This window comes from Rana temporaria, chromosome 11 (assembly GCF_905171775.1).
Source record: "Rana temporaria chromosome 11, aRanTem1.1, whole genome shotgun sequence".
In the NCBI taxonomy this organism is placed as follows: domain Eukaryota; kingdom Metazoa; phylum Chordata; class Amphibia; order Anura; family Ranidae; genus Rana; species Rana temporaria.
Window position 1 is genome coordinate 20,543,252 of NC_053499.1, and position 27,562 is coordinate 20,570,813.

General features: G+C 42.3%; 1 protein-coding gene across 17 annotated transcripts in view; it reads right to left on the reverse strand.

Annotated features, from left to right (window-relative positions):
* The window catches only part of PPFIA1 (PTPRF interacting protein alpha 1), a 163,873-nt gene that overhangs the window by 46,922 nt on the left and 89,389 nt on the right, over nucleotides 1-27,562 (reverse strand). For 5 of the 17 annotated variants that reach the window (XM_040328126.1, XM_040328121.1, XM_040328122.1 and 2 more), the window contains exons 10-18: nucleotides 21,191-21,274; nucleotides 19,439-19,570; nucleotides 18,667-18,729; nucleotides 13,063-13,142; nucleotides 12,641-12,791; nucleotides 10,483-10,485; nucleotides 10,165-10,388; nucleotides 7,834-8,110; nucleotides 1,073-1,147 (exon numbers count right to left, since the gene is read on the reverse strand). In XM_040328126.1, the coding sequence (XP_040184060.1) occupies nucleotides 1,073-1,147; nucleotides 7,834-8,110; nucleotides 10,165-10,388; nucleotides 10,483-10,485; nucleotides 12,641-12,791; nucleotides 13,063-13,142; nucleotides 18,667-18,729; nucleotides 19,439-19,570; nucleotides 21,191-21,274 (1,089 nt within the window). The remainder of the gene's footprint in view (nucleotides 1-1,072; nucleotides 1,148-7,833; nucleotides 8,111-10,164; nucleotides 10,389-10,482; nucleotides 10,486-12,640; nucleotides 12,792-13,062; nucleotides 13,143-18,666; nucleotides 18,730-19,438; nucleotides 19,571-21,190; nucleotides 21,275-27,562) is intronic. The other 12 variants (XM_040328134.1, XM_040328133.1, XM_040328137.1 and 9 more) reach the window with 6 other exon arrangements.

Here is a 27,562-nt window from a genome sequence, read left to right on the forward strand (position 1 = left end):
TGCACTCTGAACATCTCCAAAGTTTAGGAGATATTCAAAGCACCTACAAGTAAGCCTCATCATAGGCTTACCTGTAGGTATAACAGAATTCAAGACCACTTTAGGCCCCCGGTCACACCGGTGCTACTTGTCATACGATCTGATAGTTTCAAATCACATGAGAAGTCATACTCCATTGTCCACAGTGGAAGCGGTCAAATCAGTGCGACTGATGGAGTCCATCATGGACTCCATCAGTCGCACAGATTTTAAAAGTAGTTCCTGCACTTTTTGGAAGTTCAGGTGCAAATTGCATAGACATCTGTGTATAAAATTGCTGAGATGTCTTCCAAGTCGCACTGTCAGTTACCGGCTCCCCCCCCCCCCCACCCCACGCACATTGGAGCTCTAAGCTGTGGAGGGGAGAGGCTAGCTCCAGCTCTCAGCAAGCCGAGGATGAGCCAGCTGCCAGTCCAGGCTTCTGGGTGGATACCAACAGTGGGCTTCAGCTCAATGTAGGCTCAAAATGGGTCACAGGAGTGAAGAACAAACTGCACTCCTGTGATCCAAATGGAGACATACAACGAAAACATCTATGGCTATACTACGCCTTTAAGTGAAAAAAATACCCAGTATCCCAGTAAAAAGCCATGTTCACCCACTAAATGCTAAAAACATATTAAAAGAGCAATCTAGAATCCATTGTATTAACTCCAAAAAAAAAAAATAATATTAATAAATTGGACTTTCATCATTACACTAAATAAATGAGGTCTAGTTTTTGATGACTGCATGCACTGTGTTATTAAAGAACAGAAGGAAATTTCATTATAGCAGAAAAAAAAGATAAAAGCTTGGACCCAAAAAGTTCCCAACCAAGATCAAATGTAAAAGTGCTAGTGAAGAAACATGTAATACCCACAACATTGAAACGCAACCATTGAGGTGACAGGACACTGGGCAACAGGAGAGGACAGAAGGGTCAGGAGATAAATGCCTCGAATTCCCATTAGGAGCCGCTGTGACGTGCAAGGAGCAAGAAACTAGAAGATGGAAGAGGTGAGTCAGGGAACCGACGGGAAAAAAACTTTACCTGGTAGGAATCAGGGCAGGAGGGGGAATTGATGATGGGGGAGTTGGATGAATGAGTAGTTTCTGAAGATGAAGGCTAAAACAAAATTGGAGAACACACAAATTATAGGGGAGCATGAAAAACAATGGAGAAAAAAAAAAAACATGAAAAATGGTAACAAATAAAAGAAAACAAAGGATGACCTAAAAGGAAGCATAGAAAAGAAGATCTATCTTTCTTACATTAAATCTTCTGGTGGTTGAACACAAGATATCTGAAATGCCCCTCGTCATGGTGGTACATTGAGAGTGAATTCCCGTCCGCCCATTACATAAAACAACAAACAGGGAGTAACGCCACTCCAGGTGATGGTAATACCTTCCCTAATGATCAGGAGCAGGTCCAGTCTGTGATCTGGGTAACTGATGCAGGAGACGAAGCCACTGACCGCATGCCAAGGATAAGGAAAATTGCTTTATGGCCCACCTTATATCACAGTGACAGCAGCTGTAGACACTGCCGGTGACTTGTCCTCAATGTTCCCCTATGGGGGAAGTTCCTCCACTCACTGCGCAGGCGCAAACTTCCCGACGGAAATCCCCGAACCTCGCCCGGCATCCAGGCTCATTCTTTAACATTCCCGTGGATTGGAGGATGTTAAAAAAAGAGCCAGGAGGCCGAGCGAGCGAAGCGAGCCGTCCGAGCGCAGCGAGGACGTGAGGCCGACTGGCCACTTTCCTCTAAGTCCACGTCGCCCTGGATGCCGGCCGCCGTTCGGGGATTTCCGTCAGCAAGTTTGCACCTGCGCAGTGCTTGACGGAACTTTCCCGATGGCTGGAACCATCTCTGCGCCTCAGTTCGCGCATGCGCTGGAACTTCCGTGATACCTGGAACCAGCACGGCAGATCACCGGCTCTATTTGTGTGGGTCTGGCTTTCATACTATAGAAGCTTATGGATTGATGCCCACACACCATCCTGGGTTCACAAACATGCCTTCTTTCTCACTTCATGTAGGACACTGTATATGCAAGTCTGCTATGTATTTGATGGAATACGGTTTTATTTTTACTGATCCTTGCACCCGGTTTTCTCTGCTCTTTTACATGCACATAGATTGGATCAGTCCCAGATCTACCTAGGAGCTGTAGGATCTCTCTCCTTTGATTTTTTCTTACCCTATGGACTCTATGTGGGCAGTTCCACTATATTAGAGTTAGAAGAGTAGAAAGACTTGAGGGATCAAAACAACCCTTCATCCCAGTGCTCAGAGCCTTCTTAGGAGACAGTATTCACATTACTTACATATACCATGCCCTACTCTATATTGATATAGAATAAATGTGTTACATATCTATTTAGAATTCAATTACTTCCAAGGGGTCTATAAGCCAGAAGGCTTCTCAGAAACTGTATTTGTAAAAAAATTACAAGCAATTTTGGCAGAAATAATGTGCCAAGACTTAATTAAAATCAGTTGTATATACAACAAGCTTTTTTGAGGTTTTGGCTAGAGTATGGAAGGGCTGAAACCACTGTCTGGTTGTCTTTTTTTGCTGTCTGTGTCCTACTGGGAAAAAATACCATAACTTCCTGTTCCAAGGATACAATAAGAGCAAATCTGTCTAAACTACCTCCGGAACAGACATCCTCATTGGAATACATCCCTTTAATGCCAAAAACTCCCACTTAAATAATAACTCCACCTTTGCTGGATGATCTCTGTACATTACATGGATTTTAACAAACTTTGTTGCAAATTCCTACCTTCAGTTATGCTGAAGAAATGGCGGTTTGTCTGTGTTCATGTTCAAAGTGAATATAATGGGAGAAATTTTATAATTATCAACCAGCTTCTGAGCCTGCAGGGTTCTATTGAGGAAATTATCGGGACCTTCCTCCCTTTAGACATGATTTCCCTTTAAGGCTATCTCTCCAAAAATGAGATTTATGTTGCAGGGGACGCCCAAAATCTGATTTGTATCTTAGTGCAGATTTCTGGGAAAATCTGTGAGCCAATCACACAAGGAGGAAGTGACATTTCTGGGGGGGGGGGGGGGGCGGTCTGTACATTTCCTGTGTACAGAAAGCCTCCAGATTGCCATTCTGCATTTTACAGAAAATTATAGCGGATGCAGATTGAAAAGGAAAGGTCATTTTTAATACCATTCAATTACAATATGACTTATATGGTGTATACAATTGCTACACGACATTTTTCCCCCACAAAAGTGGAGTTACCCTTTATGTTTTTTACTCCATTCCAGTCCTGGCGAGTGGTATATATGACTTATAACTAGGGTAAAATCTACCTACTGATGGCTATGATAACCAAAACCTGACAGAGGTTCTTGTTGCGCCCCCCCCCCCCCAAAAAAAGGTTTTGGACAGACTAACAACTTAAAGCGGAGGTTTACCCTAAAAACAAGTATATACCATTCAATCCAGCATACTGCCGACATGTACAGTATGCTGTTTTTTTTTTTTTCTCGGTTTACATACCGTAGTATAGGTATTCCCCTCCCCCCCCCCCCGGGTAGTGAATCCCGCGGGAGTGGGCGTTCCTATTCAGAGACTAAGTGTTTGAAGTATGAAAAAAAGCTTCACCCCCGGCCCAAAAGGCGCGTCACCAGTTTCAGAAAAAAGCCGAACGTCGGTGCGCAGGTGCCGTCTCGCAGTTCGGCTTCTTTCGAAAACTGATGACGCGCATTATGCGCCGGGGGTGAAGCTTTTGTCATATGTCAATCACTTAGTCTCTGAATAGGAACGCCCACTCCCGCGGGATTCACTACCCGGAAGCCGGGGGGGAAATACCTATACTATGGTATGTAAACCGAAAAAACAAAACAAAAAAAACCAGCATACTGTACATGTCGGCAGTATGCTGGATTGAATGGTATATACTTGTTTTTAGGGTAAACCTCCACTTTAACAAAAATTTAATTGGTTTCTCTGTACTAAACGATGGGGAACTTTAACTGATGTTCCATTTTATTGAAAAACTGATATACTTTTCCAATTAAAAGGTCAGCAGCCACCAACAGGGAATCACTTTTATAAAGGTTTTACCAAAGTAAAGGGCAAATCAATAAGAGCAAACGCGAAATCTCTTCCTGAAAAGAAAGACTGATGCAGAATGAGTGACTCATAAGAAACACTAAATAAATAAATAGGAAGATGAATGCTAATGTATTCTGCAAACTCCAACTCCGTGACAAACAAGCCGTCAAGCAAATCTGACAATCACTCCATCCACACACACACCACTCAAATGCAAAGGATGCAATATACACCTCAAAAGCAAGAAATCTGTCATTGGATAAAAGGATCAAACGCTGGTGATCTGCCAAGCTGGTTCCGGCTATCGTGAAAGTTCCTGCGCAGGTGCAATCTGATCTGCCGAGATGGTTCCGGCTAACGGGAAAGTTCCTTCAAGGACTGCGCAGGTGCAAACTTGCCGACGGAAATCTCCGAACCTCGGCCAGCATCCAGGGCGACGTGGATTTCGAGGAAAGTGGCCAGTCAGCCTCACGTCCTCGCTCCGCTCACTCTCCTGGCTCTTTTTTTAACTTCCTCCAGGTTCGGAGATTTTCGTCGGCAAGTTTGAGCCTTGGCAGTCCTTGAAGGAACTTTCCCGTTAGGGGAACCTTAAGGACAAGTCACCGGCTCCTCTGCAGATGTAAATACTATTTGGGCAAAAGTATGTAGAACCCCTTCAAATCATTAGGTACAGGTGCTTCCAGTGACATACTGCTAATGCTTCAGCACACAAATATATTTTAGAAATGTGGACACTCCCAAACTGAAAACAGATTAGAGAAGGACCTTTCCTGTCTCATCAGGACTGCGCCCTTGTGCTCCAAGTCAGCTCTATAAAGGTTTGATGAGGCGGCTGTGAAGACACACATGTAGACTGCACTCTAAACCTATGACCGCCTTAAAGCCTCATACACACAGTCGGATTTTCCGACAGGAATTGTGTGATGGCAGGATGTTGTCGGAAAATCCGACCGTTTGTACGTTCCATCGGACAATTGTTGTCGGAATTTCCAACAAATGTGGTATCGATAGCATGCTTTAAAATTTTCCAACAATAAATGTGCGACGTCGGAAAAAAATCCAAAGTACAAACACGCATGCTAACCATAAGACAATATTAGCAGAAGTTGCCCAAAGGGTGTCGCTAAAGAGCTGAAGAACAACGTAGTTTCATGTATGTTGGCCAACAATTCTTTGCCGTTTGTATGCAATACAAGATCACGGCCAACGCCCTTCGCACAAAATTCCACGGCTTTGTCCGATGTAAATCCGATCGTGTGTACAAGGCTTTAGCACGAACTAGAACGCCAACTGAGAGCCAAATATCTCATCAGTACCTGAACTCACAAATGCTTTAAGATGAATGGGGACACATTCCTACAGAATCAATGCAAACTCTTGTGGAATGCCTTCCCAGAAAAATAATAACTATTATAGTAGCATAGAAGGGTGGGGGTGGGACGGAGAAAGTGGATGGCAACTGCATATTAGCACCTATGGTTATACTTCTAGGTAGCCTATAATAGTCCCCTCGTCTGTTGGTTTAGAGAAGCGTTTCTCAACCTTTTTTCAGTCAGGGCACCCTTTAAAATTCTGCTCAATCTCGAGGCACCCCACTCAAAAATGTAAAAAAACAACAAAACCAATTAGTTTTGCACAAAGCAGCAACATCCACAAATGTAGGGCACCCAACATTAGAGGCAATTTATTCTTCCAAAGCAAATACACCTTTCACACTGGTACCGACTAGTATCCCAATGTTTCTCTTCTCCCTCAGTTTCTCTTCCTCACTCAACTAATGTGACCCTGTGCTGATGGAGAGGGGCAAACAAGGACGCTGTGCAGGCACCCGACATTCCCCTTATCAGCTGATTACATTATTGGTTGTTCAGACGTCAGCAGCTGGACGGTTGTATTTGGTGAACAAGGAAAGCCTGTGGCTTTGTGTAACTAAAAAGGCAGGCTTCATCCATCTGCTGGCTTGAATTCCTTTTTTTTTTGGCCATTTTTAGGAATTTTGTCAATGCACCCCTGAAGAAACCTAAAAGGTACCCCGGTTGAAAAGCTGGTTTAGAGGGTATGTTCATGTGTGCTATTGTTTTGTAAAGGGATGTCCAAATATAGTTGAGAAGGTTAGGAGTCCACATACCTTGGCCAGATAGTGTAGGAGGAGCCAACGCAATATTTTAGTTCAGGCTCTTTATCCCATTTTGCTAATTCTGCTTACTGTTGATTTCTTATTCATCCACCCACTGCTCTGTAGAAGTGTCTCCTGAGCCTCCTCCACTAATATACTCCATTTTAAAACCTGAACACAATGGCTCTGTATATGATCCGAAAGGACAGCCGGGTAAATTCCAGAAGGGCTACAATCGAAGAATATCAGTTTGCCTTTAAATTTATGTGGGCTGATAGTCGTCCCATTTCAATAAAATGATGAATTTTAGGCCCCATTCACACCTGAGCATAGCGTTTTTAGGCAGAAAGTCGCACAATTGTACCACGGTTTTTACCGTGATTTTATACAGGTCAAAAGGACACCAATGTAAAAAGCATAAAAAAAAATAAAAATCTGCCTAAAAAAAAGTCCCAGAACTTGTTTGAGCTTCAGGCGTTTGAGCCCCCATTCACACCTAGGCGTTTTGTCGCCTGTAGTGTGACGCCGCAGCAGCCCCGAGGCGCCAGAGGGATGATTTAACATGCACCTATATGGAGATGGTTCACATCTTCACGCCGAACGCCTGAAAAAAAGTCCCGGACCTTTTTTTCAGGCGGCTTTCGGCATAGGAGATGGGAACCATCTCCATAGAGGGGGTCAAGGCTGCATTCACAATCGCGGCGTTTTGTCGCCGCAAATCGCGGGACAAAACGCAGCGAATTTGTACGCCTAGGTGTGAATGCAGCCTTAGAGCTTTATGTGTCAGGCGTTTTGGAGTGGAGATGTGAAACATCTCCATAGAGAATAATAGATTTTTTCCCCTCCAGCATTTTGTAGCTTCAGGCTTCAAGCTACAAAATGCTCAGGTGTGAATGGGGTCCAAGATAAACTTATCTTAAGAAAGAGAGAGTTCCTATTACTGACCACCTCCTGACAATGCTAGTTGCCTGGCTGTTATGGTGATCCACTGGCTGTACTCAGAACAAGTATGCACATTATAAAAGTCAGAGAAAAATGATTAGGCAAAAGGCATTTCCAGAATGAGAGGTCAGTAATAGGAGAATTTCATGTTCCTCTGAGCAGAAGTTGTCCTTTACTATTCAGCTGCCAGAAATGTAGAATGTTAATGGGCACCTTCCAGAACAGAAAAATCAAAGCCGCCAACTACAAGTCAGGATTGATTTTTTTTTTTTTTTTTTTTACAGCCAGTAAGGACAGAGCCTACAAGCTGTGTCCATGTCAATTACTTACTCAGTAGGGATGCACGGATTTAGTCAACAGCTTCAGAGCTTGCACTAATTTACCAACGGCAGCTCCGATAATTACCGTATATCTTAACAAGTTCACTTTAACAAACTAACATTACTGGCTGTAGTAGCAATTGGAAAGGATCATAAAAGGTTCACCTGTGCTCTTCGAAAGGAATCTGGTCATTCGAGAAACCCATAGACTGGCACATATTCCATAGATCAGTGTAATCAGTTCCCATATACAAAGAGCATTACATTGCTTTAACAGGAGCATCCTGCGCCCCCAGCATTTTCTAACCTCATAAAAATAACCTGGTGTAGAAAGTAAATACATACCAAGGTCATAACACCTAGCCTGTCCACTTCCCGGGCAGGACTGTGAGGAATTCGTCTGGGAGTGGAGCGTCCGCTGCCAGGTGGGGAGGAGCCAGCAAGAGCAGAGCCAGTGAAAGATGGGGGAATAGAGGTCATCGACCGGAACCTCCCAAGGTTATCTAAACTGCCACTGCCCACCCTAGACTCGATCTCTTCAGCTCTCTGCTCAGTCGTCTCCTTCTCCTCCTGAATCAATCTGCATAAAGCAAAGCAAGATTCCGGTAAATATTTTGCACTCCTGTAAAACACACACGTTTAAAAGTTTATATTTGAAGAGGTTGGACAGATAAAAATAGGTATCTATGCAATTACCCAGGTGGATCCAAAAAATAAAACCCACACCAAACGAATCATTGTGCAACACAAAAGGGATACAGCACAGTATGCATAAATGTAAAGCCAGTGATCTAGAAACTTCAGGCAGCTCTGTCCTTCGTTACCAACCTGCAGCATGCAGTAGAAATGGAAATATGAGTGTTCAGGTCATAAATGGCTTCATATAGCCAACACATGATACCAAGGAGCCATTGCCACTTATTAAAGCGGATCTCCCACGACTTAATCGTTTTTTTTTTTATTGCCTATTCAAATGTGTATTAGCACTGCTGTGCTAAACTCACGTTTCCGCTTTTCGACCGCCCCTCCGCTGTCATTTCATCCATAATAAAAACTTTTATTCCCGTTTTCGTCCCGTGGCCATCTTGGCTTTGGGCGCTCGATTCCAACAAGGAGTTATTTCCTGTGTGCTCGATCTCGTGCATGCGCACTGGCGAATGTGCCCGGCGGCGTGAGCGTCTCTGTTGTCATCGCAACGGCAGGCGTATGAATGAAAAGTCCCCGCCCTGTTGTGATGATAACAGAGCCTCGTGTAACACAGCCACAGCCCGCCCCTTCCTTTGTTTACATCGGCGTCACTTCCTCCAAAATGAAGTCGCGCGATGTTTCATAACAGCAGAATATTACGAGCTCTGAGAATAGCTCCCAGCAGGCACCGCGCGGCGCAGGAAACGCCAGAAAACCCGTCTAAAACCCGAGGGGGGGCAGACCGCAACCAAGGCTCAAATATAAGGTACACATTTGATAATTAAAATGTAAATAGCCGATTCAGGGTTAGATTGGAGCGGTAGTAATATGGAGGTATAGTGTAAATGCAAACTCTTGCTTAGAAATTGGGATTCTTCGCATATAGTGCAATACATGTTCAAGTGATCTCACTCTGACCAGTCCCTACTCTGTCAGATTTGCAAACTCTTATTTGCTGAAATAGCTACTCTTGAGAGTGTTGTCATATAGTGCCAATATGGGGCAGACACAGCCGAGATGAGAAGCTCCAGACCAACACTCCTATCTCCATTTCTACTGCAAACTGCAGGCTGTTATCTAAAAGAGAAGGGAAGCCTTAAGGTTCTATATTACTGGGTGTATGTTACATTAATTAGTTTTTAAAGGTTTCTAAAGGTTGAAGGTTTTTTACCTTCATGCATTCTAGTATGCAGCTCCCCCACTGCCCCCCTAATACTTTCCAAGCTCGTTCATGACCCAGCTAAGTGCACGAAAGCGGCTGCTCCCCCAGGTCTCTACCTGCCCACTGGCGCTCGCTGCTGTCAATCACAGCCCCATACTGTGTATCTTATGGACACACAGCGCGGGACTGGAGAGCGAGCGCACACAAGTGCCCCCATAGCAAGCGGCTTGCTATGGGGGCACTCTGAGAAGAGAAGCCTGGAGCGCCGGGAGGGGACCCGAGAAGAGAAGGATCGGGGCTGTTCTGTACAAAAACAACTGAAGGCAAGTAAAAGACATTAATTAAAAAAAAATGAACCTTTAATATCACTGTAACCAATTTGACCTCCCAATGCTTACACATATATATACACACACACACACACACACACACACACACACACACACACCACTTATATTTTCCTGGGAGACATGTGTCCACATAAATTTATGCACAAGGTGCATAAAAACCCTAGCCCCCCACCCTAGCTACAGCCACCGCATCAGTGCGTTTCCACATACTGTAGATGTATAAAAGGAAACCTCCAACATAAGCCTGAATTGCTGACAGAAGCAACTTCAAGACCTAGAACAGGATGTCTGAGGCTTATTATCAAAAATGGATTGGATTCACAAATCATTTCCTTCAGCTTGATGGGTTTTTCTAATGGGAAGTAAACACAAAACGTCTATTAGGTAGATTTCCTAGTGAGCAGAGACTTTCATAAGTTTTATTTTAGAAAGAGCAGAGAAGAAGATATCAAAACATGTCCATAAACATTTATGTACCTGATTTCCTTATTAATGGCATCTAATTGTTCCTGCAACATAACAGCGAGCGTTTGAGCGTCCGCCTGGCCGCAAGGGGAAAGAAGATCCACAGAGCTGAAAATGGTGTCTCGGTCATCCTCCATATCAGATATATCGACATCGCTCTCAAAGGCTTGGGCTACATTGGCCAGTACGCTAGCTTGCTGGGCTCGTTCCCAGTCCTGCTCATTAAGAGTCTGTACCTACACAAACAGAAAACATGTGATTAAGGCATATGTAGCTTTCAAAGGAGGGGAAAAAGTAGGAATAACAGAAAAACAAAGCGAGGACACTTACGTGCTAAAAGTGGAGATCCAGAGAGAGTGAAAAAGAGAAAAACAGAACAAGACCTTTAGAAGCAAAGCTCTTAATACAATAGAAGTGCTCAAAGAGGCAGAATGATTACAAGTCTACACCAATCATGCAACAATCAGGGCACAACTACAATCAAAGTCTCCTGAAATCAGATCAGATAATTGCTAAAAATGCAGTTAAAATGCAGCTGGAAATGTCAAAGTCTTCCTTTGCAAAGTGTTAGGCTAAGTTCACACTGGCATTAAACGTAGGGTTTTTAGGGGGGTTAAAACCACCCCTCAAACACCTATGCAAATGACACACTGGCCAGCACACAGTGCCGTTCACATTATAAAAACATGAAGTGTCAGCATCGCTCTCCCATTCAAGTCTATGGTAACAGTTCGCAAACACTCTGGCAGGCGTTTGTGGCGCAGTTGCTAGGCATTAAAATTAGTTGATGTCCTGTAATGTAACTTTCTATTATGAAGCAGTTGTAACGCACATTAACGCTCATCAAACGCTTCAAAACTGTGCATAGGCCTTTTGGGGGGCGTTTCTAATGCATCATTAATGCTTGTAAATCGCCAGTCTAACACCCATACTAAAGCTCATTGACAAAAGTCTAACGCCCATACTAACGATATAGAAACATTTGTTAAGAGCTAGAAATTTAGTCCTTACTGTAGGAAGGTTGGGCCTAAAACACTGTAACCTGCTCACAGATTGTTACACACATGGACATTCTAAAGCCCAACTTCAGGTCAAAAGCCTTTTTGCTTTTAGATGGAGCAGGGAATGGGTAGGACCTATAAGGTTATTATTACTGTGTCCCCATTTGAAACAATTACTATCATTTCCTATCCCATACACTTAACAGGAAGTGGGGGAAATCAAGTTTTCACCAGAAAAGGTTTCGCCACTAAAAACATCCTTTCTATTCTCGGGAAGCATAAAAAACGTATTTCTAGTTTAAAGGAAAAGGGCGGCATCTCTGTCAGAATTGTATCACATTCTTTTTTCTGGGTGATAACCTCTGCCCCCTTTTGATGTCCTAGTGTCACTAGGGCAGAAATAGTAAAATCACTCCAATGAGATCACCAACAGTTAAAAGAAACCTGACAAATGTTCTAATTTGTCTCACTCAATTAAAAACTGGAGGGGGGAAATAAATAAAGATTTGCCTAAAGTTGCACTTAAATGCCTCTGTGTCATTGAGTTCATAAAGTTTATACTCGCCTGTCCTGCTCATCTTTACTCTATTTAAAAGCTGTAGCCCCTGGTAGAATCTTCTGGGGGTGTGGGCTGCCTGTGACCCCGTCATGTGCAATGGTTCCACCTGTTGACATATACGTCTCTACAAAGAGTCCTGTAGTGACATAGCAGCCAGCGGGAGTAACCATAGAGAGCACAGCGGGGGGTATGGCACCTGATACACCCAGAAGGTGAAGAGGCCACAGCTCTGAAAGAGAGCAAAGTTCAGAGGGGCAGGACCACAAGATAGGCAGGTATAAACCCATTTTCTTTAACGTGATGTATTTTATGTTTAACTCAGAAAAAGTGATTAAAAGCAAATTTGTTGGCCATTTTACATGTCTAATAATTAACCACTCTGGCTAAGACAAGATACACCACCAGCAGCCTGCTTGTACTTCTGTCAGCCAGAAAGACTTCTGTGCTTCTCTCTGATCCTAGTTCACTTTGCTACTAAGGGCTCAACTTCCTTAAAAAAACAATTCCATCTTGAGCAACATGTTACACCTGTATTAAGGGTGTAACATGTTTCTAAGCAACCTTTCCACCCCATGACAGTGTGCGTGGGTTCTTCTTTCCCGAGGCAGCTGTCAAATTTAAAATTGACACAGCTGTGCAGGGCTCTGTCCACACAGCCATGACATTCATTTGTAGAGATTTGTGAATGAACTAACTACAAGTCCCCTCTGCCACCAAGGTAGACAGACTTGTAGTTGCCAATTGAACACAAAAGTGTAGAATTCAGCACAATTTGTCCATTGACACTTCCCTCCAGCTCTCCGACTGAAAAGCCCAGAAGGTACAGGCAGGGAGCTGGAGAAAGTTTGCAGGAATCTGGCACTGCAAACGCAATCCTGCAAAAAATATGTATATTATTATAAGGCAAACCGAGCCTTAAACGGCATACCTTTGAGGGCTCATCGCGAAGAGCAGCTAGCCGTCCTTTTTGCGGCCTTCGTAGAACCATTGAAGAACTATAGGAGTCCGAGTGGCCATCAGACAATGAGGAAGGTGCAAGAGCATATCGGAAATCAGGCACACTGCCGAGGTGAGGCCGGCTGTACAGGAACAGTAAGATTTGTAAAATTATTATTTCCAAATGAACAGAATATTAAGAACTAAAAAAGGTAAACCCCAGGCAAATAACTAAATACACAGATGGAACTACAAGGAAGCTGTTATATGCCTGTTATTAGATTTATATCTCCGTCCTTCCCATTTCTGAGATTTATACAGCCCCCTCAAAACATAGCCAAAAGGCTGCCAACACTTTGGTTCTTACAATTATAGAATTTAGAAAGAATGTTGCCAATTAAGAAGTGAACATACCTATGGTGAAGGGAGGCTGACCGAATCCTGACTTGATCATTTTCAGCTCTCATTGATTCTATTTCAAGCAGTAGCTGATCCTATTTTAAACAACAAAAGAAAAACCATAAGAAACAGAAGTTAAACGGCTGGCGGTTGAGTTTCAAAATGGGGCCACCCTTACTTGCTCGCTGCCGAGATGGAGTACAGACTATGGGATGTGTAATGTGTATAGAACAGTTCACATGAATGCAACCAACATGCACTGCTTGTGCCAAACGGAATGGTTTGCAGTATTTTAAGCTCGACTGAACAAGAACCACAGCACATTCCTATAATTAAAGCGGTTGTATACCCACTGTCATTTTTTTTTTTTTTTTAAACCTGAAAAGCAAAAGCCATAATCAGCTAGTATGCACCGCATACTAGCCGATTATGAAATACTTACCTTGGAACAAGGGGAGAGGAACTTACCTGGTCCACGCTGAGGGAGATGTCATCTTTCCTCGGCGTGTCTTCCGGGTATCGCCGCTCCAGCTCTGTGATTGGCTGGAGCGGCGATGTCGTCACTCCCTCGCATGCGCGCAGGAGACTTCTCTCCGGCAAGGTGCGTCGGCTGCCGGCCCTTCAGCCGAGGATCCCCGCTGCGCATGCGCCGCTGCAGTCAGCGGCGCATTGTGGGGGGAATATCTCCTAAACCTTAAAGGTTTAGGAGATATTCTTTATACCTACAGGTAAGCCTTATTATAGGCTTACCTGTAGGGTAAAGTGGTAGTACAGAGTTTACTACCACTTTAAGTAGAAGGGTCTCTAAGAATATTTACCCTTAAAGTGTGTGAAATTAATATTAGTCCGTCAGTAAGGAAGGTTTAGACCAGGGATATGCAATTAGCGGACCTCCAGCTGCTGAAGAACTACAAGTTCCATGAGGCATAGAAAGACTGGCATGACACCCAGAGGCAGAGGCATGATGGGACTAGTTTTGCAACAGCTGAAGGTCCTCTAATTGCATATCTCTGGTTTAGACCATGTTATTGCAGTCTGTTTTTAGCCCTATTTGCCATGGTGACCGCAGAAGGTGAAGAGAAATCCGAACATTTTGAGTCATCACCAGACCAAGAGGAAAGGACAAATCCTCAAACAGGGACACCTGCTCCTGTGAGGACTCTCCGAGATGGGAAATCCCCACACTTTTCTAAAATTTCCTTCCATTTTTCGTTGCATTTTTAAGGACTGAAGTGAAAGTAAATCTCCCATGCAGGACAGACTGCAAAAGAAAAAAAAAACTGATAGAGTTTAATCTTTCCCTCCTCTATACTTAAGGAGTAGTTCCAGGAAAATATGAAAGCAATGAGAACTACCATGAACAAAAGTCTACAACCGAAATTCAGATTTTTTTTATTTTTTTATTAGCTTTCTCCAATAAAAATCTCTTTTTATGAACAAATCTCTTTTCTCAACCATTACAAAAGTAAGAAAAATTATTTGAGCATTTGCTCCCTCTAGGGGTTTATGCAGAAATCTCTATATTTAATAAAATAACCAAACTATGGAAGAAATCTAGTGACTACATTTAAAAAAAATACATTCAATTAAAGTATTAAAGTAAAAAAATGAGTAGTATTACCTTGTGTTTTTATTTGGCTGCAGCTTGGATTTAAAGCAGTTGTAAACCACTGGACATTTGTTTTACTTTCCTTAGCTAAGGTAAAAGGAATAATGTGCTAGTATGCATGGCATACTAGCACATTATGTGAAACTTACCTGGAACAAAGCATTCCAGAGATGAAATATCATCACTGGAGACCGCCGCCATCACCCGTCTTGATTCCAGGTTCGCGGACTTCGGCTCTGGAACTAACTGGAGCCACATTGACGTCACTCCCGCACATGCGCGTGGGAGCCACCGGTCACTGCACAGGGCTCTGAAGGAATAGCAGGGGTGGTCATTCCTTCAGAGAGCATGTGCCAGTGATGTCACAGGCTGCATGTACAGCAAATATCTCCGAAACGGTGCTTATTTTAAGCTTACTTATAGGTAAAATTCAGTGATAGAAGTTTACTTCCGCTTTAAAGTGTAAATAAAGGCAAAACTTTGTTTTTGGAGTGGAGAGGGATTAGAACACTTCTCAGAATTTTACTGGTGCCTGTGTCCCAGTTAGGGAAATTATGCCTCTTTTTGTCCTGGTGACTTATCACCTAGAATAAAAGTAAAAGAAAATACCATATTTTTGGCTGTCAGCAGAACAGGAAAAGAGGGGAAACCTTCCAATGGAGATACTAGTTGGGCTACTTTGGCACTGAGGCGCTTTACAGGCGCTACTTTGCTAAAAATAGCGCCACTCCAGGGTGAGAGCCCGAATGCTTTCACACTGGAGCGGTGCGTTTACAGGACGCAAAAAAAAAAAAAAAAAGTCCTGCAAGCAGCACCTTTGAGGCACTTTAGGAGCAGCATATACACCGCTCCTAAAATGCCCTGCCCATTGAAATCAATGTGCAGCGGTGCTTTGCAAGCGCTATGAACCCTTTTTTCGTACGCTAGCGGGGGGTTAAAAGAGCCCAGCTAGCTGCTGAATGCGCCTCTAAAATGAAGGTAAAGTGCCGCGCCTCAGTGTGAAAGTGCCCTTATGGTGACACCCCAGGATTCCCTTGCTTTGTAGGGATTTATTCTCACTTCTTGTTTTGGCTATGGCATAAGAAGTGAAGGGAAAACACCCCCATTGGGCACAGATGGCAAATAAGGAAAAAAAAAAAAAGACAGGTGTTATAATCCTCCCTTACTCTCAATTAAAGAAAATAGTGTAACAAATCAGCAAACAAAAGTGACCCGATAAATACTTATGTTCCGTTTAAGTTAGTACTTAAGCCATGAGGGCAACCAGAAAAAGGAGCAGACATTGAGAAAACAATTTCATATATAGAAACTTCACATAACTGCAAAAGCTATGCAGCATACAGTCCCAAGGTTGATCAAGGTTTGTACATGTGGACACCGCTCCACAAGGGCACAACCATATAATACGTGATAAGAGGGAGATTATCATCCGATGATGGAAGTAAACAAATGTGTCCAACCATATGAGCAAAGCCACAAACTGGATCTGAAAAGTCTAGTATGGCTAAAGAACAGCATATTATAAAACAATATAAATTAAAAAAAAAAAAAAATATTTTTTTTTATAATATATATATATATATATATATATATATATATATATATATATATATATATATATATAAAATATATATATTATGGTGCTGGTATCAAAAGGCTTTTAAACACACTTACAAACATGCTATAGCTGCTGGGAAAGAAAAACCTAACAGAGGACTTTGCCGGTACCACGATTAGAATGTAAAATCAATCTTTTATTATACACATAATAAAAGGACACGTGTATCATTAAAACACAAATTGCTACATGTCAGTATTGCAGATGCATCAAGTTAGCTGACGCGTTTCACAGTTCCATACCTGCTTCATCAGGAAAACAAATACAGTGTTGGGAAGAAATTGGCCCCCCAATATCAATATTGTTATATTACAGTTAACATTCATTGTTGCAAAGTGTAGTGTTATACCACGCTAAAAGTATAAAAAACAAAAAACTATAAAAAAAATCAGCAAATAATCCCAGTGACATAATCAAGGAAAACAGTGTATACAAGAAAAACATAATTGCGCTAGGATGATTTGGCCGCTAACCGATATATATCACTACCTCTCCCAGATGTATTACTACACCTCTTTTTTCCATTTCATTTTTTGGCATTCCTAATTGGGAAATAGAACCAGTTATGACTCAAGCCCGATTCTTGGTATAGGACAAATTCATAAGGACCTGATCGATTCCGTCCAAAAGATCGCAATTGTTGGTGGTATCCAAGTATGTTTGCTGATGTAGCACATGTATGTTGCATTTATATTCCCTAGAGGGAGAACAAACCTGTTGGATGTAATATCCCCACATTGTGGTTCTGATAAGTGTACCTTCTATCATTATAGAGCTTGACTGCATTTGCTTTCCTGATAAATCGGACATGGACCCAAGAAACGCATCGAAGTTACAGCAAGCAACTAACTGCCCCTGTTTGGAGGGATACGTGACGGCATACACAATAATTGCTGTATCTGCAATACTGACATGCAGCATTTTTTGTCTTAATGATACAGATGTCTTCTTAATGTGTGTATAAAAGATTAATATAAGATTAAATACGTGGTATCTTCAAAGTCCTCAAAGTTATGTTTTTCTTTGTATACAATTCTCATAGGATGTGGTACCAGACATTATGGGGGTTATCTACAAAAGGCAAATCCACTTTTGCACTAAAAATGCAAACTACAAGTGCAAAGTGCACTTGAAAGTGCAGTCGCTGTAAATCTGAGGGGTAGATCTGCTGTTTTTATTATCCAATCATGTGCAAGCACAAATGCTGTTTTTTATTTTCCTTGCGTGTCCCCCTTGGATCTACAGCAACTGAACTTCAGAGTGCACTTTCAGTGCAATTTCCACTTGTAGTGCAAAGTGGATTTGCCATTAGTAAATAACCCCCATGTGTTTAAAACATAGAAGACCCCGAAACAGGATCCCTTTCTCCCATCATACATTTCTGCCTATAGCAGCTGGGGGTGTGTATACCTTCATCAAGCCAACAGTCTGCTTTTAGGTGGAAGTGATTTGGGTGGCTATGTACCCGTACGATCCCGTGCACAACCACAAAAACATGATGTCAAATGACATGAAATCACAGCTGCAATGGAAGGGCTCTCGGGCTCTCGCGCTATCGATGTTCTAAACCTAGGGGGCACTGCTGCAGTTATCTGAAAATGGTCCTAGCCAAAAGTGAAAGCAAATGAAATAAGTGATAATAGCTGCGCTGTGTGGGTGAAATCACAGCTACCACTATTTTATCTCCCAGGATTGTGGCTTTAAAAACATTTTTTATAATGTTTGGGTGTTTAATTAAAGGCTAAATCCACCTTTAGCAACATGTTACATGTTGCTAAGCACCTCTCACCCCGAGCGCCCCCTCGGCCATCCCTTGGCAGCATGCAGGGGTTTTTCTCCACTGCATCTGCTGTCACATTTAAAATCAGGGCTCTGCCTGCACAGCTGCGTCAATTATTCACAGAGATCTGTGAATGATTAAACTACAAGTCCCATCTTCCACTGAGGCAGACTTGTAGTTATCAATAGAACATGAATGCGGTAATTATTACACTCCTAATCCATTGACACTTCCCTCCAGCATCATAAACATGCCTATGTCTGCATTTTTCAAAAGCGTTTAGGCACATCATAGTAAAGTATGGATAGTACAAGAATTCATAGCACAGTACTTTATTCTTCCCATTGAAATGAACACTTGAATGCTAAACGTACCTAGTGTTAAGAGGCATTGGGCAATTTTTCTGCCCAAAAGCTTCTCTCCTGAATGCAATTTTATTGGTTTCAGATTTCTGCCCCTAGATGCCCCTGCCACTAAACTCCTCTAGAAGCCTATGTGTGCATGGAAGCAGAGGGACGTTTATGAAGGAAAAAAAAAAACACACATCAAAACGCCTGTAAAATGGGCGTTTGACAGCTGCAGTGTGCATAAGGCCTAAAGAGCCAAACCCACCTTTTCATGCTGGATTTCGTCAATGAGTTTCTTGGCAGATTCCACGTCTCTAATTAAGGCATTCTGAAGAAGAAAATAAAAAAAGTTTTATTGCTGCATAATCTGGCAAAATGTTTATAAACTAGGTTTTTATTGTACTATACATCATAAAGTAATTTGTAACATCTTTTAAAAGAGCAAACATCTGAGAAAAACTCTCCACGGTGTTTCTAGTAGGATACATTACTATTGTAGAAGCACATCAAACACATTAATTGGTTAAAACAGTAGCTAAGTGGTGAGCACCGTGGCCTTGCACTGCTGGCGCCTGGGTGTCACTTCCCAGCAGGGGCGATACCATCATAGAGAAGGGATTCCTGCAGGTACTTTGGTTTCCTTTCATAACTCAATTATCTGGCCCAGCACTCGGTATGTGAGGACTTAAGTGAATGCGGCAAGGACATAAGACCAAAGGCTCCTTTTTTGGCAAGGAGTAATGCAATTGTTAATTACTCTGTAGTTCAATATAATATGTCAATGCTATAAAAATACAGGAAATTGATCCAGGACTAGCTGGTGAATAAATATCCATGTGAACAATAGAATCCATTGAGCCAGTACCAATATTTATTACAGAGCAAAGTGCAGCAACGAACGGACAATCAATTCATCTTTCAAAGATCTCGCTAGAAACGGACAAGTTTCAGCGCTCAGCTTGCTGTAGTACATAATAGAAAATACAACTTTACTATAATCCTACCCAGCTACTTCTATGAGCAGACGCAGGCATTACCTTATCTTCTATAGATGCCATCCTCTCCTTGAGGTGAAGTTGTAGCCTCTCATTTGACTCGGACAGAAGCTTGTCCACGGTTTCAGACAGGCGCTTATTATGTTCCTCGTTCATCTTCTCTCTCTGTCGGGCCTAGGATAAAGAAAGTTTGGGTAAATAATGTCTCTGAAGAGGACGTAAAGACTGGATCTGTAAAACTGCTGCTCGGAGCTGTCATTTTCACAGTTTGCTTAAATTAGAAACAGGCATTCTCACATTCTATTTATAACTGTAGTGCTAATAAGTGTTAGGAGTGTCAGATTTAAAACCCTGAAGGAGAGGAGAATTGTAAGGAGACACTGAAAGGGAAGACTGGTAAACCTCATGAGACTGAAGCCTCCTTTAAGAACAAATGTTATATTTATTAGTGATCATGTTTTCGACCTGAATTTAAACTAAGGCCAAATATTCCACCCCCCCCCCCTCACACACACATGAAAAAAAAAATGTGTGTTGCAGGATGTAATTACAAGGGCATCTGCACTTAGTTTTCTCTTAGACCTCCTGCAAAGTTCCACACATATCAGTTGATCCTGCCAGTGAAGTCCACCTCCTTTGGAATCCAGATTCCTGTGATGTTGACACAACAATGCTGCACTGCTCCTGAATTCAGAGCAGAGTAGCCACTCAAAATGTAAGGCTGTAAATGCTTGCACTACAATGGGATAAAAAAAGATGTTGCGGGGGTGTGGCTATCAGAATTGCCACGGCCAGTTCATAAGCCTGTAGCTCATCAATCAGCACCGGGCCAAACCTAGTCCTGCCTTCTGTATTGACAGCACTGCCTCAGATGCTGAAATACCCCCCCCCCCCCCCCCCACTATGCACTGCAGTGTCTGTGTGGAGGAGCGTGTGGGACACAAATAGGGGAAGGTTTGGCTCAGTCAGAAAAGGTAAAGGACATTGTTTAAAGCAGTGATCCTCAAACTACTACAGTTTGAAGACCCATGGTTTAAAGTTTAAAAAACAAACATATTATACTTACCTCCTCTGTTCAGTTGGTTTTTGGAGTGGCCCCTACCCTCCTATTCTGGGGTCCCTCAGTGGTGCTGGCGGCTCCTCCTCTTCTCGAGTGCCCTGTCGGAGAAGTGCTCTCCTTCGGGACACCCATGCTGGTGCGCTTCAGAGTTCTGGTGCTCCGTCTATTAAGTATTTGTTTACTCTGATCAGCTGTGATTGGACACAGCTGATCACATGGTAAAGAGCCTACCCTATGTCATAAGCTATTTACCGATATTGGTGATGCCCTGTGTCTGGGGGACACAACGCACCACAAATGTCCATGTGTCAAGAATGGGAGGACATCATATGACATCCTCCCAGAACAAGAGTGCTCCTGCTTGTCTATATTTTCACTATATGGCTGATGGGAAGCAATTAAAGATAACACAATAACTTGGGGATTGGTACATTGCTTACACTGGAGCGGGTTGTGGGGTGTGAGAGTTCACTGTTATTTTTTTTTTACCTGTACTATTGTGGACATTCTTGATTTAATTTGAGGAGACAGTGGCATGCTAAATGTTTGGAAATGTTGTTTCTTTGTGTGCTGTTACATGAGGAAGGACTAAGACAATTTTGTCAAAATGTATGCAACCTTGTATTTTTTACCATAATATTCAATAAACATCCTTTTTCAAAAAAAAAAAAAAAAAGATAACACAATAGAAAAAGTAGAAGTTTTGCAATTACATGGCGTCCAAGCAAACCTACCCTTTGCAGCTCCTGGTTTTTCTCCTCCAGTTGTGATTCCATTTGTCGTAACCTCTCCTCAATGTTGCCATGTCTCTCCTCCGCCTGTTACAAAGGGACAAGAGGACAGAAAGTGTTATATCATCTTTATACTACATCTTCTGAACACAGCACATGTGCTCGGTGGTTTTCAACATAACAAAATGGATAAACACGGAAACTGGTGATGTCTTGTGATATGTAGAAGCGAACAGCATTTGTACATCATGGCTGATCACTACAAACTTCATGATATATCTGTAAAGTTCACAAAGATGATAAAATGTGGAGATCACAGAACTAGAGCTGCTTTGATGAATGCAAAAGTGGCAAGCATTTATCTATCACTTAAAGTCCTTCAGCATGTCATAGGACTCTTATTCTACCCAGGGCATGCCAATTTTCCTTAACCACTTAACGCCCGCCTATATACGTCTGCAAAATGGCACGGACAGGCAGATGGACGTATATATACGTCCCCGCCTTCTAGCGGGTGGGGGGTCCGATCGTGCGGCGGGCGGATTCCCTCGGGGAGCGATCCGGGACGCCGGCGCGGCTATTCGTTTATAGCCACTCCGTCGCGATCGCTCCCCGAGGCTGAAGAACGGGGAGAGCCGTGTGTAAACACGGCTTCCCCGTGCTTCACTGTGGCGGCGTATCGATCGAGTGATCCTTTTTATAAGGGAGACTCGATCGATGACGTCAGTCCTACAGCCACACCCCCCTACTGTTGTAAACACACACTAGGTGAACCCTAACTCCTACAGCGCCCCCTGTGGTTAACTCCCAAACTGCAACTGCCATTTTCACAATAAAGAATGCAATTTAAATGCCTTTTTTGCTGTGAAAATGACAATGGTCCCAAAAATGTGTCAAAAGTGTCCGCCATAATGTCGCAGTAACGAAAAAAAAAAATCGCTGATCGCCGCCAATAGTAGTAAAAAAAAAAATTATTAATAAAAATGCAATAAAACTATCCCCTATTTTGTAAACACTATAAATTTTGCGCAAACCAATCGATAAACGCTTATTGCGATTTTTTTTACCAAAAATAGGTAGAAGAATACGTATTGGCCTAAACTGAGGAATTTTTTTTTTTATATATATATATATATATATATATATATATATATATATATATATATATATATATATATATATATGTTTTTGGGGGATATTTATTACAGCAAAAAGTAAAAAATATTGCATTTTTTTCAAAATTGTCGCTCTATTTTTGTTTATAGCGCAAAAAATAAAAACCGCAGAGGTGATCAAATACCACCAAAAGAAAGCTCTATTTGTGGGGAAAAAAGGACGCCAATTTTGTTTGGGAGCCACGTCGCACGACCGCGCAATTGTCTGTTAAAGCGACGCAGTGCCGAATCGCAAAACCTGGCCTGGGCATTTAGTTGCAAAATGGTCCGGGGCTTAAGTGGTTAAGGGACATACACTACTAATGTATATGGTGGGTACATATTATGTAGCCTTTCACCAGGAAGCAGCCCATTATTAAACATGAAAGGACTAGCTTGTGGACTGTTTAAATTACAATTTCCAAAATTTTGTTCAGCCAACAAAACAACCAGCTTGATTTAAATACAGGGGAGGTGCTGAGTGCAGGCCCTTCTTACCTAAACATCAATACAGGAACTTCAGTATATAAATCTTACAGACTGGCCTTGGCCTTAAACACTCAAATGATTAAAGGCGAAGACGATTCCTCTCCGGAGAGGGTCTGCTTCCTTTACAAAGCCAAACAAGAGATCAGCTTTCTCCATGGCAGAGGACAGCTTATACAACAGTGCTAAATAAAGTCTATGACCTTTTAGTGGAGCTAATGGGCCTGTTTTCACAAAAATACTAAATAGATAAAACCCAAAACCATCATGATAAGTTCATGATTGCAAATGTGAGATCTAAAAAAAGCATCAAAATCTATTAGCAATGTTTTGTGACAGTACAACCAATAAGGTCAAAAAAAGGTTCTCCACTAAACGACTGACCAATATAGCACATCCACCTTAAAATAGAAGGCGGTTACGTCTTTTTCCAGCCGCCACAAAACAAGATATTTATTCTCATTTAATTACGGTAAGAAAAGACCGCTGCTGTCATAACTATGACCTCATACAGTCTTGTAGCTCCGCAACTCAGAAGCCTCAGTGTGTCTTAAAATTAGCAAATGTTTTTCTGCTGGGATTCTGGATGTGTAGCTGCCAATAAAGGATTTTTTTTTTTAAAAGGGAGTATATCCACACTTTTTAGAAGTGATTAAAAAACTACCTTCTGTTTTATGGTTTTATGTTACTTTAGGTTTTATTTTCTGTTTTTACTTTAACTGGTGCAAATCTCACCCAGTTTTATAGGGCTTGAGTACTTAAAGCCAAGTCTGGCAGCCTGTCCAAATATTGTCTGCTAAAGCCCAAAAGCAATCAATGTTCACAAAGTACACTACAAACAGAACAGCAACCACGTATGCAGGCAACTTGGTAGCAGCACTAATGTGAGTAGGACAGGTACTATTGCCCATCAGCCTGCGATCTCCAGTATGCACAAAGCTGTCCGTTGCTCTGCTCCAGAGGATTCAATAAACCCTACAAATAGTGTCACAGAGCTTGCTTCAATTGCACCCAGAAGCAAACAGAGGGCAGGTAGTTTTGACTGACTGACAAACAGGCTCCAAACACCCTACACAAGTCCTTAAAGGAGAAGTACAGCCAAAGCTCATTTGGCTGTACTTCTCCTGTGGATCACAGGAGTGCAGTTTGTTTTGCACTCCTGTGACTGGTTTTCGTCAGACAGCGGGCTGAAGTCTGCTCTCTGCTGATGTCACAGAGTCGGTCCAGGCTCGGAAGTCATGACCACAGAGTCGAGGTCCTTGGACCGGCATATGGCTCAGCCTCTCAGCAAGCTGCCGAGATCCTGAGCTGGCCGCTCCATCTGCCTCTACAGCCCAGCGCTTTAATGATCGAGGAGGGGGCAGAGCTGTGAGAATTGAGCAATCTGTGGTGTTTGATTGCTCGGTTCTCAATGTTCGAGGCGCCGGGGGACAGATGCAGCATTGGACCGATTCTGCAGCCACCTACGTAAGTATCAATCAAAAAAAAAAAACACACTACTCATACTTCTTTTTTAAAGCTGTATTAAATCCAAAAGCAAACATTTAATTTATGACAGTTAATCAATTCTTTGATCTGATGGCTGTCGTATTTTTTTTTTTTTTTAGGCAATCTGATTTTCATCTGGTAACCCAGTCAGTGAGTCTGTTTTTCAAAAGCACAAGCTCTTCAGCAGAATATATCAGTTTAGGTGGATGAGACAATCCCGTCCAGGCACATCACTCATTCACAATCCTCTGTGAATGGAAAACTACAAGGTCCAGCAGCAATTGCGGCTGTCGGCTTGTCATTTCACTACTGTGAGCGCCGTGGTAGTTCATGGAGTCTTCTGAATGAATCGGCATCCTCGTATGAGCAAGTCGATACACTGACAGATCTGCAGGAGACCTGCATGGCAGCTGCAATCTGCTGATCACCGATGCAATGCTTTACAGGCTCCTGCAACAACAAAATATTATAAAATGCATATTTTTTTTTTTTACCCGGTAAAAAAAATTGTGCATTTATTATTATTTTTATAAAAAGTGAACTTATCTTTTAACACTACCAACCCCCCCAGACTGACAACACTGCTGAAGGCTATGCCTCCTGTTCTCATTCCTCCAGAGTCGTTACCCACCAATACAGGAGGTGTGTTAGTGGTCAGATCACCAAGTGAAAAAACAGAGGGGGAAAAAAAAATCTAATGACTGGTAAACTTCAATATAATACATTTGGGTTTTGGGTTTAATACTGCTTAAAAAACTTAAAACTCACCACTGAGTGTAGAACAAAAAAAGATGAATTTCAAAGCGTCGTACACACGGGGCGAATGCAGGGCGACACCGGCCGGTTCAATAAAAAACGGCCAACATTTGGCCTGCGTGTATGGCGGGCCTTCTGTCAGACAAGCATGCTGGAAAATCGTCAATGGCAGGTCTAATTAATGGCTGATCGGAGAGTTCTGGCGGGGGGTGGGGGAGTGTCCATCAGAACAGCTCAGCGTGGGAGATTGCTGTACCAACGTTGGATCGTTAGCACAGTGGCTCCAACCGGAGCCGACAGTTTTTCATCCAACCCGCTGGGTTGAATGGAAAGAAACTCAGTTTGCACCCAGCTTAACAGCAGTTCACCAATTAGATAAAATACCTATACCACATGTCTTTTTGCAACTAAATGCATTATGAATGTGTTACTAATTTAATCAAGAGGATGACAATTAAAAATAACAGGATTATGGAGTCCACGCACAAAGTGGTGCTTAAGTTCCCAACTCCATGCGTCTTTATTATGCCGGCGAGACATTTAAAGCCACTGAATTTCAACACCTAATTAGATAACTGTAAAAGGTAGAGTTTGTTTATAACTAGGTGATCAAGCAGCATTCCCTTTTGTGAGATGTATCCTGATCAATATATTATTTTGTACCAAATGACAGTCTGTGTAAGCAGAAGCAGAACATGCTCTGGTGGTGTTTGGTTAGTGCTTAATGAATGCAGTGCGGAGAATTGCTCAGCAACATGGACAACATTTCAGCCGCGAAAAGGATGGTTAGGTACAGCCGATGATGGGTAAATGGCATCCTCACCCTGCCTTTCACCAGAAAAAGCAAATGGAACAAAGCAAGGCAAGAGAACAGTAAGCAAGTTCTACCTTCCTAGGCACGGGCGCAAGTGCCAACAGCTTAGATTCCTTAGCAGGAGGCTTTCCCGAAGACAAAAGCTCAGACTACAGTCAGAGGATAAGAAAGGTAACAAACACACACATACTTTGATTGCGAAGGCAGACAGAGGGAAAGTGTAAGCAAAGGTAACATATGAACACATTTAGTAGACCTAGTTATTTAGGTCGTGCAAAAGAGCAATGACAACAAAGTGCTAATACCTACAGCAACTGAATTTCAACTTTCATCATACTGGAACAATGGTAGATGAATTCCGGTTGGTTAGGCATTACCACACTTGGACATTGCTCTTTGCTACATTAAAAGGGACAGCCCACAAATAATAATTCCGTTTTAGGCCTGATTCACACTATTGCACCTGTTTCCACTCCTAAAATGTGGGACCGCTGGGAAAACGCATAGTGTAAAAGCAAAATCAAATGAATGGGCTGCCGTGCCAAACCTTGCCTCCAGAGACACAATCGTGTGAAGCAGGTCTTAGTGGATGATGGGGGAGTTAAACCCAAGAGCTTCTTGGTACTTTCAGGACTCAAGCGCTGACATATCTTTTCTCAAGCTTCCAGGCTTGAATACCCAACGCTGCAATAAGAATGTTCCCATGTGATTTTAACTTGCTTAATGAGACCTGGAGAAGTGGAATACCCAAGAAGCCAGCAGCAAACCAACCCATCAGACTCCATGTATCGCTTAAGGGTGGACTGACCCTTTAAATACACCTTCAAAAGCAGAGAGACTGATAATGCAAAAAACTAGCTTAATTTGACTGCAGAGGTAGACAGAGGGAAAGGGTACAGAAGAGACCAGAACATAAGAATTCAATTTTTTTTTTACGTGATTGCCATTTAAAAAAAAGGCTTCCCTGAAAATTTTATGGATAATACGTTACCCTTGCCATGCCAAAAATCTCCATTTACTTCAATGCTACAATGGCTTTTGCATCAGACATTTATAGGTGTTGGATACGTGGTACCCTGTTGCGGTCCCATCCACCGACTCCCACTTCCCCGTGTTCTGTATTAACATAGGGGGCCATGGTGGGTGAAACCACAGAGTGCAGAGGGGGACCAGGCATTCGACACCCTGGGAAGGGTTTGAGGTTCACAATTTCTCAGCCAAGGTAACATGTGAAGACAGTGGTGAACTTTTTTTGGCAGGTAAGTTGTTTATTTATTTTTAAAGTAGTGACAAATAGAGTCAAAACTATTTTTTCCACCTCTGTAAAGAATAACTTACAATTATAAACAACCACAGAATTAAATCAGATTTGACTGTCTTTAGGAATGGCACATAGAGACATTACACAAGAATACAAAGGACTGGCCTAAAGTGCAAGTTGATGAGACTTCCCCCAAAGAAAGGACCCATGTTCCTGCCTTGTTTTCCCAATATTGACTGCCAAAATGTTATAGTTTATCTGCAGCACAACCTGAAAGTGAAAAGTGAAGCCATACTCAGACAATTCTATGTTAATTTTGTTTGCATGGACACAAAAAAAAAAAAAAAGCTGAAATGCTTCCTTCAGAATATTTTGCACCAAGCTCCTCCCAGTGCTGGTTATATATGATCCACTTC